We start from the raw sequence: 12414 nt of genomic DNA, 5'->3' as shown, positions 1-12414 counted from the left end.
TCAGTTAAAAATATCTTATCAATTTGACAAATAATATGATATTCAAGTCAAAATTTGATTCAAATTAAAAAAAAACATTAACAGAAGCCTAATTTATGCCTAAAATAGGAAAGTATTCTGATCAGTTTTTGTGTTTGTTTCTATGCTTAATTTTTTTAATGTTTTTTTTTTTCCGGACTGCAATTAAAAACCTGCTTATATGGTAAAGAACGAGCAGATGCACTGTAATGTTTTTTTTCCTCCCCACAAATTCTGTTTACCTGTGTATGTAAATTTGTAAAAAAGAAAAGAAGCTTGGTAAGTGCATTGTTTGTTTCTCTGCAGTACTGGGGAAGCGACCAGTCCGGCGACGAAGAGGGCGACGAGGAAGACGGCCGGGGGCAGGAGCAGGGCAAGGAGAAGACGCGGGTCGGCGCGAAGGACGACGAGTCGCCCCAGGACAGGGAGCAGCAGCAGAGGGACGAGGAAGTGGAGGACATGGACGACGGGGAAGAAGCGCAGGACCAAGTGGATCCCTACCACGGTGAGCGTTCGTGCGGCGGCGTCCGAGCGGCGACACCTCAAGTGGCTGCAATGTGCTGGAGTGTCGGTGTGTGCGTACCTGGCCCATTGTTAGTACCGCTGTTCCCCGCGTGTCGTTCAAGGCAACATGGAACCCCCGCCGGAGCCAGAGCCCCTGGAGATGCCGGAAGACCTCCGCCTGGACGACGGAGAGGCCGGCGACGATCAGAACGGAGAGGATGAGGCGAACCCCTTCGACATCGACGAGATGAAAGGTATCTGCCTAGTGTGGCTACTCCCCTCTAGACACCAACCCTTATGGAACTATTTTTGACTCGGAACATTTAAGGTATTTTTGTGTATTTTAGCTTTAAATATTCTGATGGGAGGGACCTTCTTTCCTGATGCATTACATGCTGCTAGTACAGTAGTATTTTCTTTATCCCCTCCGCCTGAAACGCGGGATGATGGTGTATTTTTAGCACCAACAACTTTAGTGCATGAAGGGTCAGAGAAACATGAAGACTCATCCAAATTCCATATAAGGTGTGGCTTGTCATGAAGCTTATGGTTATTCAAAACGTCTTTCAACAGATCAAAATATTTCTCCACCACAAATGTGTCTGTTATTTTTTTTTACTTGCATATTAAATAAGTTCAGGTTTTTTAACGGATAAACCATGCCGAGACTTAAAGTTCAGAAACCAGTCTTCACTAGGGTAATAATTGCGGGAAAGGGTTTTGATGTTTGATTTCACGTACAAGGGAACTACTTCCAACACCTCCAACACATAATAAATGAGTTTTCAGCTGTAGCATATGCAAGAGGGTAATATATTCTAAGTGTTGTGGAATGTAGGTGTGGTATTATTGTTTTGAAGACTCAAGTAGGCGGCAAATAATAATAGTTGGTGTGTGTGTGATGTTTTTGCATATGTATCAGTAGAGACATGCATTTATTAAATTTTTGATAAAGTAAATTTTTATTCAAATTTCAGGTTTATTTGTTTAAAACACAATTTTTTTTACTGTTTAGATAATACTGAGAGTCCATGTTCAAAAACTTTGAATGCTGCGAATTTGATGTTTAAAAATAGATGATTTATATAATAATTTGGGTCCGAATATTGCTGGAAAATGGTACATACAGATTGTGCGCATTTCATGTAACTGGTGAGTTATTGATATCGATATTAGACTACGTGTGCGCGCTCTATATGGGAAGCAACATAACCAAACATGAATATTGCCAACTAGCGCTGGCCACATTTTTACAAGCGGTATGTAGCTGTGATGAAGGCGAACAGATAAAGGTATTAACATTTTTTAAGTTTTTAAAAGAAAATTTATGCATTAGACAACTTTGTATTTCATTTAATTAAATAAGTAAGTGATAATATCCGAATGAATATCAGATTTCAACTTTAGAATACATCACTTTACACGGGGAAATTACCTACACAAAACGCTCGTAATCAAACAGCGACGCCAAAAACTTTATGCAATGTTTATGTGATAATTTTTTCTTCAAATTTTGACGCCCTAAAATAAGGTGTGACGATAAACTCTTTAGTTCTGAATTTCCACATAGACATTCCTGTGGGAAAAGAGGAGAGAGGTGAAAAATTGAGAATTTTGTTTAATTAATACCAAGTATAATTACTAGAATGGGATAACCAAATCCTCAATCCTCAAATACCATTAGATCATTAGTATACTAAGGATTCAATATTCGTGTAAAAAGATTCAAAGAAAAATTTTAGAGGAAATAAAAAAAAAATTATATGTAGTAGTTATAGGAACTTAATTTGTGAAACAAACATTTAAATGGTTGAATGTTTTAACACCATAGTAAATACTTTTCATTTCTTGTACATATTTTATTTTTGAGTCTTGAACACTAGATTAGATACAAGGTACTCTTTGGGATTCAAATTCGAGATTCTGATCCGAGAAAATTGGGATTAAACTCATCACTAATAACTACAGATAAATTTAAAAGTAAGAAAAAAAAAAGATACCTGTAGTCTACTTCTAAAAATAAATATTTAATTTATTTCAAAAATTTTGAAATGTGCCTATGTGTAAACAGGTACAAATTTAAAAGTTCTGAGTATTTGTATATTATCGGGTTGAAGAGCTTCTACTCTGTTCGGGTGTTGTTCTGTTGGAGTGAAGGTGAGATGTGGCTGTGTGTGTTGTCAGAAGTGGAGGGGCAGGACAAGGATCAGCAGGGGGAGGAGCAGGACTCCCAGGGAGAGGAGAACGAAGGCTCCGAGGAAGCCACAAACGCGAGCGATGAGGAACACCAGCAGCCGCCCGAGGAGGGGAGCGCGAGAGAGGGCGGAGCGGGAGGCGAGGAGGAGGAGAAGGCAGATGAAGGAGAGGCAGACCTGGATGAGGAGCTGGCGGAAAACAGCAAGGAACAGACGAATGCCGGAGAGGAGGCGATGGATGCCGACGGTGGAGCACAAGACCAGGTCTGTTGCTTTCACTTTATAAATTAATTCAGTCAGTTATCTTACATCGTAAATATTCTTTTTCATCCAAATCATTGTCTCCAAATTGGTTTGCAACAAAATTAGTAATATTAGGTACTATGTAATGTAGAGGTTTTAAAAAAATAGAATAAAATATTTTTATTGTTTGCACTGAAGAAGTTTGCCTATTTAATGTAATATAATCCAGTATTTTAATCCATATTCAAACACGAATATGTTAACCTATTTAAGCTGGTTATTTTTTTTCTCCAGGTTTGTAAGATAGGTTTTTAAATCTCGTCAGGATCTTAATTCTGTAAAAGAAATTTAAATTCCCTGTTGTTTGCTAATGAATCATTGGGTACATGTCATTGTGTAAGACATAGTCTAGGATGCTTGCACATGTTATAATTGTTCATGTTTTTGATTCTCATCCCCTATAATGACTTTTGAAGAGGACCGAACGTGTATCCTAGTGTATTAGAGGTTGTTGTTATCGACCCTTCATGTAATGAACGTGTGCTTGGCGAACTGCGGAAGTGTGTGCTAGGTGCAGGTGCTGGTGGAGGGAGGTACCAGCAGGCTATGTGTTGCAGGCCACCGCGAACCCGGAGGCCCAGGACGAGGGGGCGCTGGAGGCAGACAGCAGGAACGAGGAGGCGGGGGTGGGGCGGGCGGAGCAAGCCAGCGACAACTCGGGCCACCAAGGGGAGGAGTCCCAGCGACAGGCGACCAGGAGCGACAGTCTGTCGGCAGATCCTCGGCAGGCGCGGTCCAGGCAGCGGCCCCGCGAGAGCCAGCACAGGACGCTCGGTGAGTCTCGCACATGGCAACTGGCCAAGAGCTTGGGTGAAGGGTGTACAAAGGCATATTTCTTCAGAAGGTTAGATGCTGCAAGTTTTTCAATTTTTAAGAGGATAGTTACATTTAAAATAGTTTTTCAGAAGATGGCAGTGTCATCCTACTCTTTAAAGATATCTAATATTTATCTACAGTAATAAAAGTCATAAAACAGGTGATGGTAGCTTATTCAGGTTGTGAATTTTTTTTTTTTTTATGCTGCATGGTTAAAGTAAAGTGTGATGTATTAATTTATTAATATTACCTTGTTAGATGATTTATTTTGCTAAATGATTAAAATGTGTAATTTATCATTAGGTGGGGTAGTGTGTGCCTAGAGAGGGTGGCAGATGGACGTGAGCATGCAAACGTTCGGCACGCGGAACAGCATTTTTAGATTGTTATAGCTTTCAAGATTAAACGTTATTTTCACTGTCTACTTAATTTGTAAAAAGGTTTGCAAAGTTTAAGTTTGCTTGATAAGCATAAGTAATTATCCAGAAGTATTCGTAGAAGTATTTATGACTATATGTGTTTACTTAACATCTATACTTGTTGGACATCCCAGCGGTGGAAGAGCAAGGTAATTACTTGTGTGGGTTTTAGTAATTTCGGTGTTGAAACACTCAAATGCTGCTCCCAGTCGGGTTTGTGACGCTTGAAGCGAGCAGTCTCCACACACGGCACATGCCGTCTGCTCAGGGAGCGCGGAGGAGCCGGTGTCGAAGAGACTGAAGACCATCGAAGCGGAGGAGCGAGAGGCGGACGAGAGGACGGACGCTGCAGACGAAGGGGACGCCAGCGAAGAGACGGCTGCCCGTCAGGACCAGTTGTACCAACACGTGGACGACGCGGAGCGCGACCAGGACACCCAGGCGCTGGATGCAGCGACAGAGGTTAGCTCTCACGGCTGTGTCCCCCGGCAGTGGGTGTGCTGTGGTTGAGGCAGACTGTGCCGGAAATTAGGTATTTCGGCACTTTTTTTTAAATTGTTATTATAATATTAAATTATTTTTGAAAATTTTATTTTCTATATAACTTGGTTACAAAAGGGTGATTTACACTTTGTTAGGCTGGTGTACTCTACGTAGTTAAACTTTGTGCCAGTAGACTGAGGCTCCTTTTCTCAGGGACCAATCTGATCTTTTGCATGTCTAAGACGTCTTTGGTAGCCCGTTTGACATTTCTCCCGCTTACAGTCGCGTCCGGGGCCTGTAACATTATTTCCCTGCATGACTAAAACTCCATACAACAGCTCTGGACGAGTTGTTACCATTTCCCAGAGACGAGCTTACCATAGCTTTTACCGTCACGCATACGTCTTAGGTTCTCTCCTCGAAAGTCACGTTAGGATACTCGTTCCCAGCCTCGTTGCACCCCCACCCCTCCCAGCTCCCTCCGGTTCTCAAAATTTACCCCAGGATCATTGCCCTGACGTGAATGCTGCCAGGCGTTGGCCGACTTCAAGGACAATTTGCCACATAGAAAAAAATATGTGCAACGATGGACCACACACGACATCTAGCGGCCGAAATAGTAACTTCTTTCTCTTGTCGCCAGCTCGTGGGTGTGTTGTGGTCGAGGCAGACGCTGGAGCGTTGGGCGCTGCTTACAGGAGCAGGCTCGGGAGAGGGAGTGGCGGGACATGGACCTGGCGGAGGAAGACGAGGCGCCTGAAGAAGAGGCGTGTCCGGAACTGAAAGGTACTTAACTGTGCATGGTGTCGGTTTTCATTTTGACGATGATGCTTGTATGTAGAAACAATTCAGTTTGAAAGTTATACCTATATTAAGTTTCGTAAATCTTCTTATGGCTTATCAGCCCTCTAAGTGAAGATTTTGAACCGCATACTAACTTCATCCCAGTGGTTACTAGCTACTATTTCCGGTTCTAAGTGGGAATCATCCATATTAAGTTCCCACACGTTTGTCAAGGGATGCAGTTGGTCCCTCCCAAAATTAATAATACGTAAACTACAAAAACAGGTTATTTAAAGACTTCTTTTATGATGGCTATGACTGAACAGGGAGTTGCAGCCCGTAGTTCTCACGTCCCTGACATGTTCAAGCCGGCAAAATATAAACACAAACATAACAATTTAGTGAACAAGTAAACTATCGTTAAGTTTTGGTACTCCTGCCACCGCTTCGAACCTGCAAATTAGTTCATGTGACCTAGGTGAATTTAACTAAGTATAAGACATATTTTAAACCATTTTTGTATAAATTACTTTCAATATTGAGTTCAAAAATGGAAGGTTATTTCAGTAGGTATTTCTTTCACTCAATAATCAGCCTCTTTCTGAAGGTACTGATTTTTTTTTAGCAATTATTTAGTTTTAAAACCATGTCCTCGAGCAGTATAAGATGCTTGTTTCAGATGAAGAGGTTGTAGAAAACCAGCATCCAAACAGCAAGAGGAAGCAGAAGGCAAACGCGCAGGAGACATCGCATGATCAGGAACAGGAGGCGAACGACAAGACCAAAGTGGCGGGAGAGATCGTGCCCACGCTGTCTGCAGAGAGATTCGAGGGTGTGATATCGCAGGGCATGGTGACCTCTTTGGTGTCGGGAGACAGGAGTGTGCCGGAAGAGCAGGCGTCCGAGTTGCGGGAGGTGTTACTGGAGCAACTGGCATCGTGGACAGAGGTACTCACCATTAGACACTTCTCAAACTACGTATTAATTCTTCATTACTTTGTTTGCTGTACACAGTAATAATAAAACTGTTGAAGGTAAAAAGTCTGTACATTGGGGGAAATTTAGAAAAGAACTAATGTAAATGGCTATTAATATTATTTAGAATTCAAAAATAAAATGTTTAACTTATTTGTCTGTCTGTCCTGGTATAAATCAAAAACCATTGAATGGATTTAGATTTTTTTTTTTTAATTAGTAAGGCTTTGGCTAACTTTATCACTATATGATTACAGTATTTTACCCCTAAGGGGGTGAAAAAGTGGTAAAGATGTTTTAAAATAATTAAATATATCTCTGAAGCTGATTTAGCATAAGAGAAGATATTCAGTATCAATAGTAAACATACCTATACTACAAACTAAAAATCTTACCACTTTGCAAAATTCATTCCCTGGGGTGTGTGAAAAGGATAAGTTTGGTTTTAGCAAGAAAAATTAATGCTTCCAAATCTATTATAAATAAAGGCAAATGTATTTTCTTCAAGTTAAAATACATCATTGAAACACTAAAACATGAGTTTAAAAAAACAGACCAATTAATATATACTATGATTCAAACACGTTTATACATTATAACTTTATTAATTTCAATATTACCTAAATGCTTTTATTATGAATAAAATATTTTTCTATTTCTTTAAATAAAGGTTTGGGATTTATCACATACTTTTTTTACAATGGAAGAATATTTGCAATACCCTAAAATTGAGCAATGTGAAGCTTACATAATACCTTCTTTGTTACGTGGACAGCAAAAGCCAAAGATTTTGCACACACAGGATCAATAGCAGTTAGAACTTCCACGATCTCACCGATCACCCTGGCAGGTGCAAGTGTGTGTGTGTGCGTGCGTGCGTGCACCGGGTACAGCCGTGTGTTCCGTGCGCAGACGCTGAGCGATGACGAGGCCAGGATGGCGTGGGGCGGAATGTGCTATCTCACGGGCTCGCTGGCTCAGGAGTTGAGCGAGCAGCTGCGCATGATCCTGGAGCCGACTCGAGCTTGCCGGCTCAAGGGCGACTACAAGTCGGGGCGCCGTATCAACATGCGCAAGGTGGGGCTTCTGGCTCATAGTTCTTAGCTCCTGGCTTTTGGTTCCTTACCCTAGGATTCTGTATCTTTGTACCCAACACTGGGTTCCTAGTTCCATACCTTTGGTTCCTGGTTCCTAACCCTTGGTTCCTGGTTCCTAACCCTTGGTTCCTGGTTCTAACCCTTGGTTCCTTGTTTCTAACCCTTGGTTCCTGGTTCCTAACTCTTGGTTCCTGGTTCCTAACCCTTGGTTCCTTGTTTCTAACCCTTGGTTCCTGGTTCCTAACCCTTGGTTCCTTGTTTCTAACCCTTGGTTCCTGGTTCCTAACCCTTGGTTCCTGGTTCCTAACCCTTGGTTCCTGGTTCCTAACCCTTGGTTCCTTGTTTCTAACCCTTGGTTCCTGGTTCCTAACCCTTGGTTCCTGGTTCCTAATCCTTGGTTCCTTGTTTCTAACCCTTGGTTCCTGGTTCCTAACCCTTGGTTCCTGGTTCCTAACCCTTGGTTCCTGGTTCCTAACCCTTGGTTCCTTGTTTCTAACCCTTGGTTCCTGGTTCCTAACTCTTGATTCTCATTTCGAAACTCTTGGTTCCCATTTCCTAACCCTTTTATTAGTAGTGTCCCAGCCAACGTAGATTGTGATGGCTAACTTGCGGGTGTTTGCAGGTGATACCGTACATTGCCAGTGGCTTCCGAAAGGATAAGATCTGGCTCAGGAGAACGAAGCTCTCCAAGAGAGAATACCAGATATTGCTGGCGATAGATGACTCCCAGAGCATGCGGGACAACCGTTCGAAAGAAGTGAGTAACATTGTACTGATTACGTATGGTATGTAGTAACACGTACCTACTTTCTTTGCTATGCTTATGTGTACTTTAGGTATGTAGCTACTCATTTTGTAAAATCTTAATGCCCACGAATTGCTGTTAGTCATGGCACATGCACAAAACACACAGCTGGAATCATTGAGGACGCCATGTTTTTCAATACTTTTCACACCAAACAACATACTCACAGAAGAGAAGCAATGTTTTTTCTGTGTTTACAAAATATTGTAGTCTATCAATAAAAGTATTTATTGCAATTATTCGTGGTTGTATCATTTAAACTATTTTACATCATCTATAACATTGGTGTTGCTAATAGGTCTTTGAAAGTTTTTAATTTTTTGAGGGTTTTGAAAATTTTGAATTTTCTCATTGTTAATGGGTGGAACTCTATCTGGTGACAAAATTGAGAGTTTCTAGCTTTACTGGAAGTGGGTTCAAATGTTCAAATATGTAGAAATGAGTGAGTCTCAGTGTGAGTGGTGCATCAGTTTAACAAATATTAGTCTCATTTTATTATGTGAGAAGCAATTAGTGTTAAAGATCTAATCCTATTGTAATATCTTACTTTATTGTAAAATCTTCAATATTTTATAATAAATTGTTTACATATATTAAGTATCTATATGAGATATTATTCAAATTTTATTTTATCTTGTCTTTTCTAGTGATGCACAGTATTGTTTTATGTCTAGTGATGAGTAGGTACTCTTTTTTTTGTATGTAGTATTTGTTCCTTGTCTTTGTAATTGTGTAATTGTCTATGTTAATATTATGCTGTGTCTATGTAAGTTTATGTTGTAGGTTTTTTTATGATTGATGTTTACCACCTTTGACTTTTCAGCTTTTGTTGGGCATTCTACAACTATAAATAAATAAATAAAAATTGACTTAAAAAACAGAGGCAGAAATATTTCTAAAATATTTTTGTAATTATTCGAGCTCAGCTAGATTTCTAAGACTAGGCTAAAACATAATAAGTGTGGACTTGACTCTTGCTTGACACTATTATTACTGAACTCTACTGACTCGCCAAAATATTTGGCTTCTCGTCCATCTCTACTTATTATGTTCCTAAATTTAATCATGTACTGTTGTCATGAACATTATTTAGACATCAGGTAAGTTACTCTCGTTCTTTTTTTTCCTTCTCTTTTTTGTCTTTCCTCTCATTTTCTAATTTTTTCCTCTCTCTCTTTATAGTTTTCGTTCCCTCGTTTTATTTTTCTCTCATTTTTTCCTTTTGTTGTTTGAAACCCACCATAGTCTTGGAGACTCTTTAATGTGAAAGATTATTCTATGTCTCACAGTTGGACATAAGCCATGCTTAAATTTATCTTTACCTTTACCTCTAAAATTTCTTTATTACACATACACATATAAATAACCTATGTTTTGCATTGCTGCGAATGTACTTGTGTGCGTCGGTAGTGCAGCAGGAGTGCAGTGTTGTGTCGCGGGTGCCTGCAGCTGGCGTTTGAGTCGCTGGCGCTGGTGAGTCAGGCGCTGGTCCTGCTGGAGGCCGGGCGGCTCGGCGTAGTGAGCTTCGGTGAGGAGCCCGTGCTGCTGCACCCCCTCAGCGAGCCCTTCACCGACGCCAGCGGCGCGGGGTGAGTGCCGCACAGCCCTGAGAGACATTACCTGCTTACTCTTCTAGAACCTCTGAAATAGCTCGTGTGCCCCAAGTCAGAACGTACGAGAAGGTTTTAACTCATGTTGGTAAACTTCAAATATGCGCATCAACGCTGGGACCATCACGTCTCAGATTTTCTTCCAAACACAATCACGCGGTAAAGTTATTCTAGAGTACGTTTTCTAGTTGTTAGCTGACTTTCTCGTGAAATACATTCAACTGTGGAGAACTTGTCCTCGCATAGTTGGCTCATGATCATTTGAACATACATATCCCTCGCATAGCTGCCTGAATTTAGAGAAAATATTAAGAGACTCTTAAATGATAAAATTTTTCTAATTTAAATGTCCTTTGTAGCATTAAAAACATACAACTCGGGGCTTTCAGGAAGTTGGGAAGCCGCCAGCGTGTGTCTTTCAGGTGCTGTAAATGTATTCTGTTGGGGTCGGATTTGCTGCATAAGTACAGGGGCGTAGGAACCGGGGGGGGACAGGGGGGACGTGTCCCCCTGAACCTTTTGTGTGGAGGGGACTGTCCCCCCCAACTTTCTAGACCGTGATATTTTTATTTTATAATATTATTCTGCCCAACTTTATTTGTAATTTCTTCACTCTCAAATTTTATCTTAAGGAAACAATAATAATTTTAACGTGGATGTATCCAATTGCTTAAAAGCGCTATTTTGCACTTTTAAAATCAAAATTTTCCGGTGGAGGACCCCCGGACCCCCGTCTTAGTAGGAGGGGAATGGGTTTACATGACATCAAAATCATTATTTGTTCCCCCCCCCCTCCCCCCCAACTTTATGAACACAGCTACGCCAATGCACAAGTACCATTCCGAAACATACCTAGTCTCCGTGGGGAGTGTGGCCAACTCGTACAGCGAGCAGTTTGGGTGAGAGTGTGAGCTGTGCTGCGCAGGCTGGTGCAGAGGCTGGAGTTCAAGCAAGCGCGCACGCGGGTGGGCAAGCTGGTGGAGTTTGCGACGTGCGTGTTCGGCACCCAGCAGTCCGCCACGGAGCGCTCCCAGCTGCTGATCGTCATCTCGGACGGCCGCGGCGTGGACAGCGAGGGTCCGGACGTCGTGCGCAACGCCATCCAGCAAGCACAGGAGAACAACATCTTCATAGTGTACATCATAGTCGACAGCCCTCAGGTATGGCTCACCCACGTTGGAATCACAGTTACCTGTGTACAGTTGTCATGTGTTCGATTAGTATCGTACTAGGCCAGTGCAAAGCTTGGACTCAGGAATCAATCAAGGGTCTTTTTAACATTTTATTTGACGCTTCGGTTTTGATGCAAAGCTCTTCGCATCCGATGCGATACTTATTATTTTTTGCAAAGCTTTAAAACATTGAAAGCCTAAGGAGATCGGTTAATTTTTTTTTTTATATGTGTTTTGCTTGACTAAAGTTGGTATTTATATATATGCTCAAATGCTCAGTACTAATATTATGCATGGTTATTTCATAATTTTATTGAATGATGTTACACACTGGTTAAAGACTTACTGAGTTCAAACATTTCAAATGGTACAGAATCATAATTTTTTTTTTTTGCTTCAATCCTGTATTTTGTAAGATAAGTGTAATACAGCTTCGCCGAGAACAATATTTGCAATTCGATTCATTATCGTGAATATTTAAAAAAATAATTATTATTTGGTATTCACTTATCTTCAAAAAAATTAGTATTTGCACAGGCCTATATCGTTAATTTTTTTTTTGACCTTAATGGTGGACATTATCAGGTAATCTTAGCGAGAAGCTGGAGCATTTGTAGACCACTATACCCTGTTCATGAATGATATGCATATTGCTTTAGAATAATAACCCTTATTCAAACCATTGTATTAATTTATTTTTCTTTGTTTAAGTAATGTTTTTTTTTCCTTCAGAGATGTGTGCAGTGAGTTGTAACCTGTAACCTCCGCAGGAGAGCATATTGGACGTGTGCTCGGCCGTGTTCGAGGGCTCCCGGCCGCGCCTGACGCCGTACATGGAGACCTTCCCCTTCCCGTTCTACCTGGTGCTCAAGGACATCAGCCAGCTGCCGCTCGTGTTGAGCGACGCCCTGCGGCAGTGGTTCGAGCTCGTAGCGAGCATCGAGGCGTGAGCCGCACTCCTGCCACTCCAACGCTGTAAATGTTGTAAATAAAGTGTTTTGGTCTGTTTGAACTGTTTGTACAATCATCGTCCTTCCCACAACTCAACTGTCTGAAGCCAGCGTGCCCTGAGTGCTTCCTGATCATTTCTTGGTAAGTAGCTTAGTTATCCATCAGTGGCTCGGCTTAGGTGGTTGGTCTAGGTGCATAGTTCATGTATCACTAGAGAAGCAAATATTTTGTAATTTATGAACATCAAGTCAGGAATAAAACAGAATAAAACAAAATTAATGTT

General features: G+C 41.2%; 1 protein-coding gene across 1 annotated transcript in view; it reads left to right on the top strand.

Moving 5' to 3' along the window:
- Window positions 1–12188, top strand: part of LOC134537439 (midasin-like) — a 109504-nt gene extending 97316 nt beyond the window's left edge. Inside the window, 12 exon segments of the mRNA XM_063377875.1 lie at window positions 325–523; window positions 645–776; window positions 2707–2981; window positions 3578–3794; window positions 4524–4717; window positions 5437–5524; window positions 6201–6469; window positions 7409–7573; window positions 8216–8350; window positions 9848–9987; window positions 10934–11168; window positions 11951–12188. Of these exon segments, the coding sequence (XP_063233945.1) occupies window positions 325–523; window positions 645–776; window positions 2707–2981; window positions 3578–3794; window positions 4524–4717; window positions 5437–5524; window positions 6201–6469; window positions 7409–7573; window positions 8216–8350; window positions 9848–9987; window positions 10934–11168; window positions 11951–12130 (2229 nt within the window). The 3' untranslated portion in view covers window positions 12131–12188.
- The last annotated feature ends 226 nt before the right edge of the window (window positions 12189–12414 follow it).

This window comes from Bacillus rossius, chromosome 12 (genome assembly GCF_032445375.1).
Source record: "Bacillus rossius redtenbacheri isolate Brsri chromosome 12, Brsri_v3, whole genome shotgun sequence".
NCBI classification, from domain to species: Eukaryota; Metazoa; Arthropoda; class Insecta; order Phasmatodea; family Bacillidae; genus Bacillus; species Bacillus rossius.
This window is presented reverse-complemented; position numbering and strand designations above follow the sequence as displayed.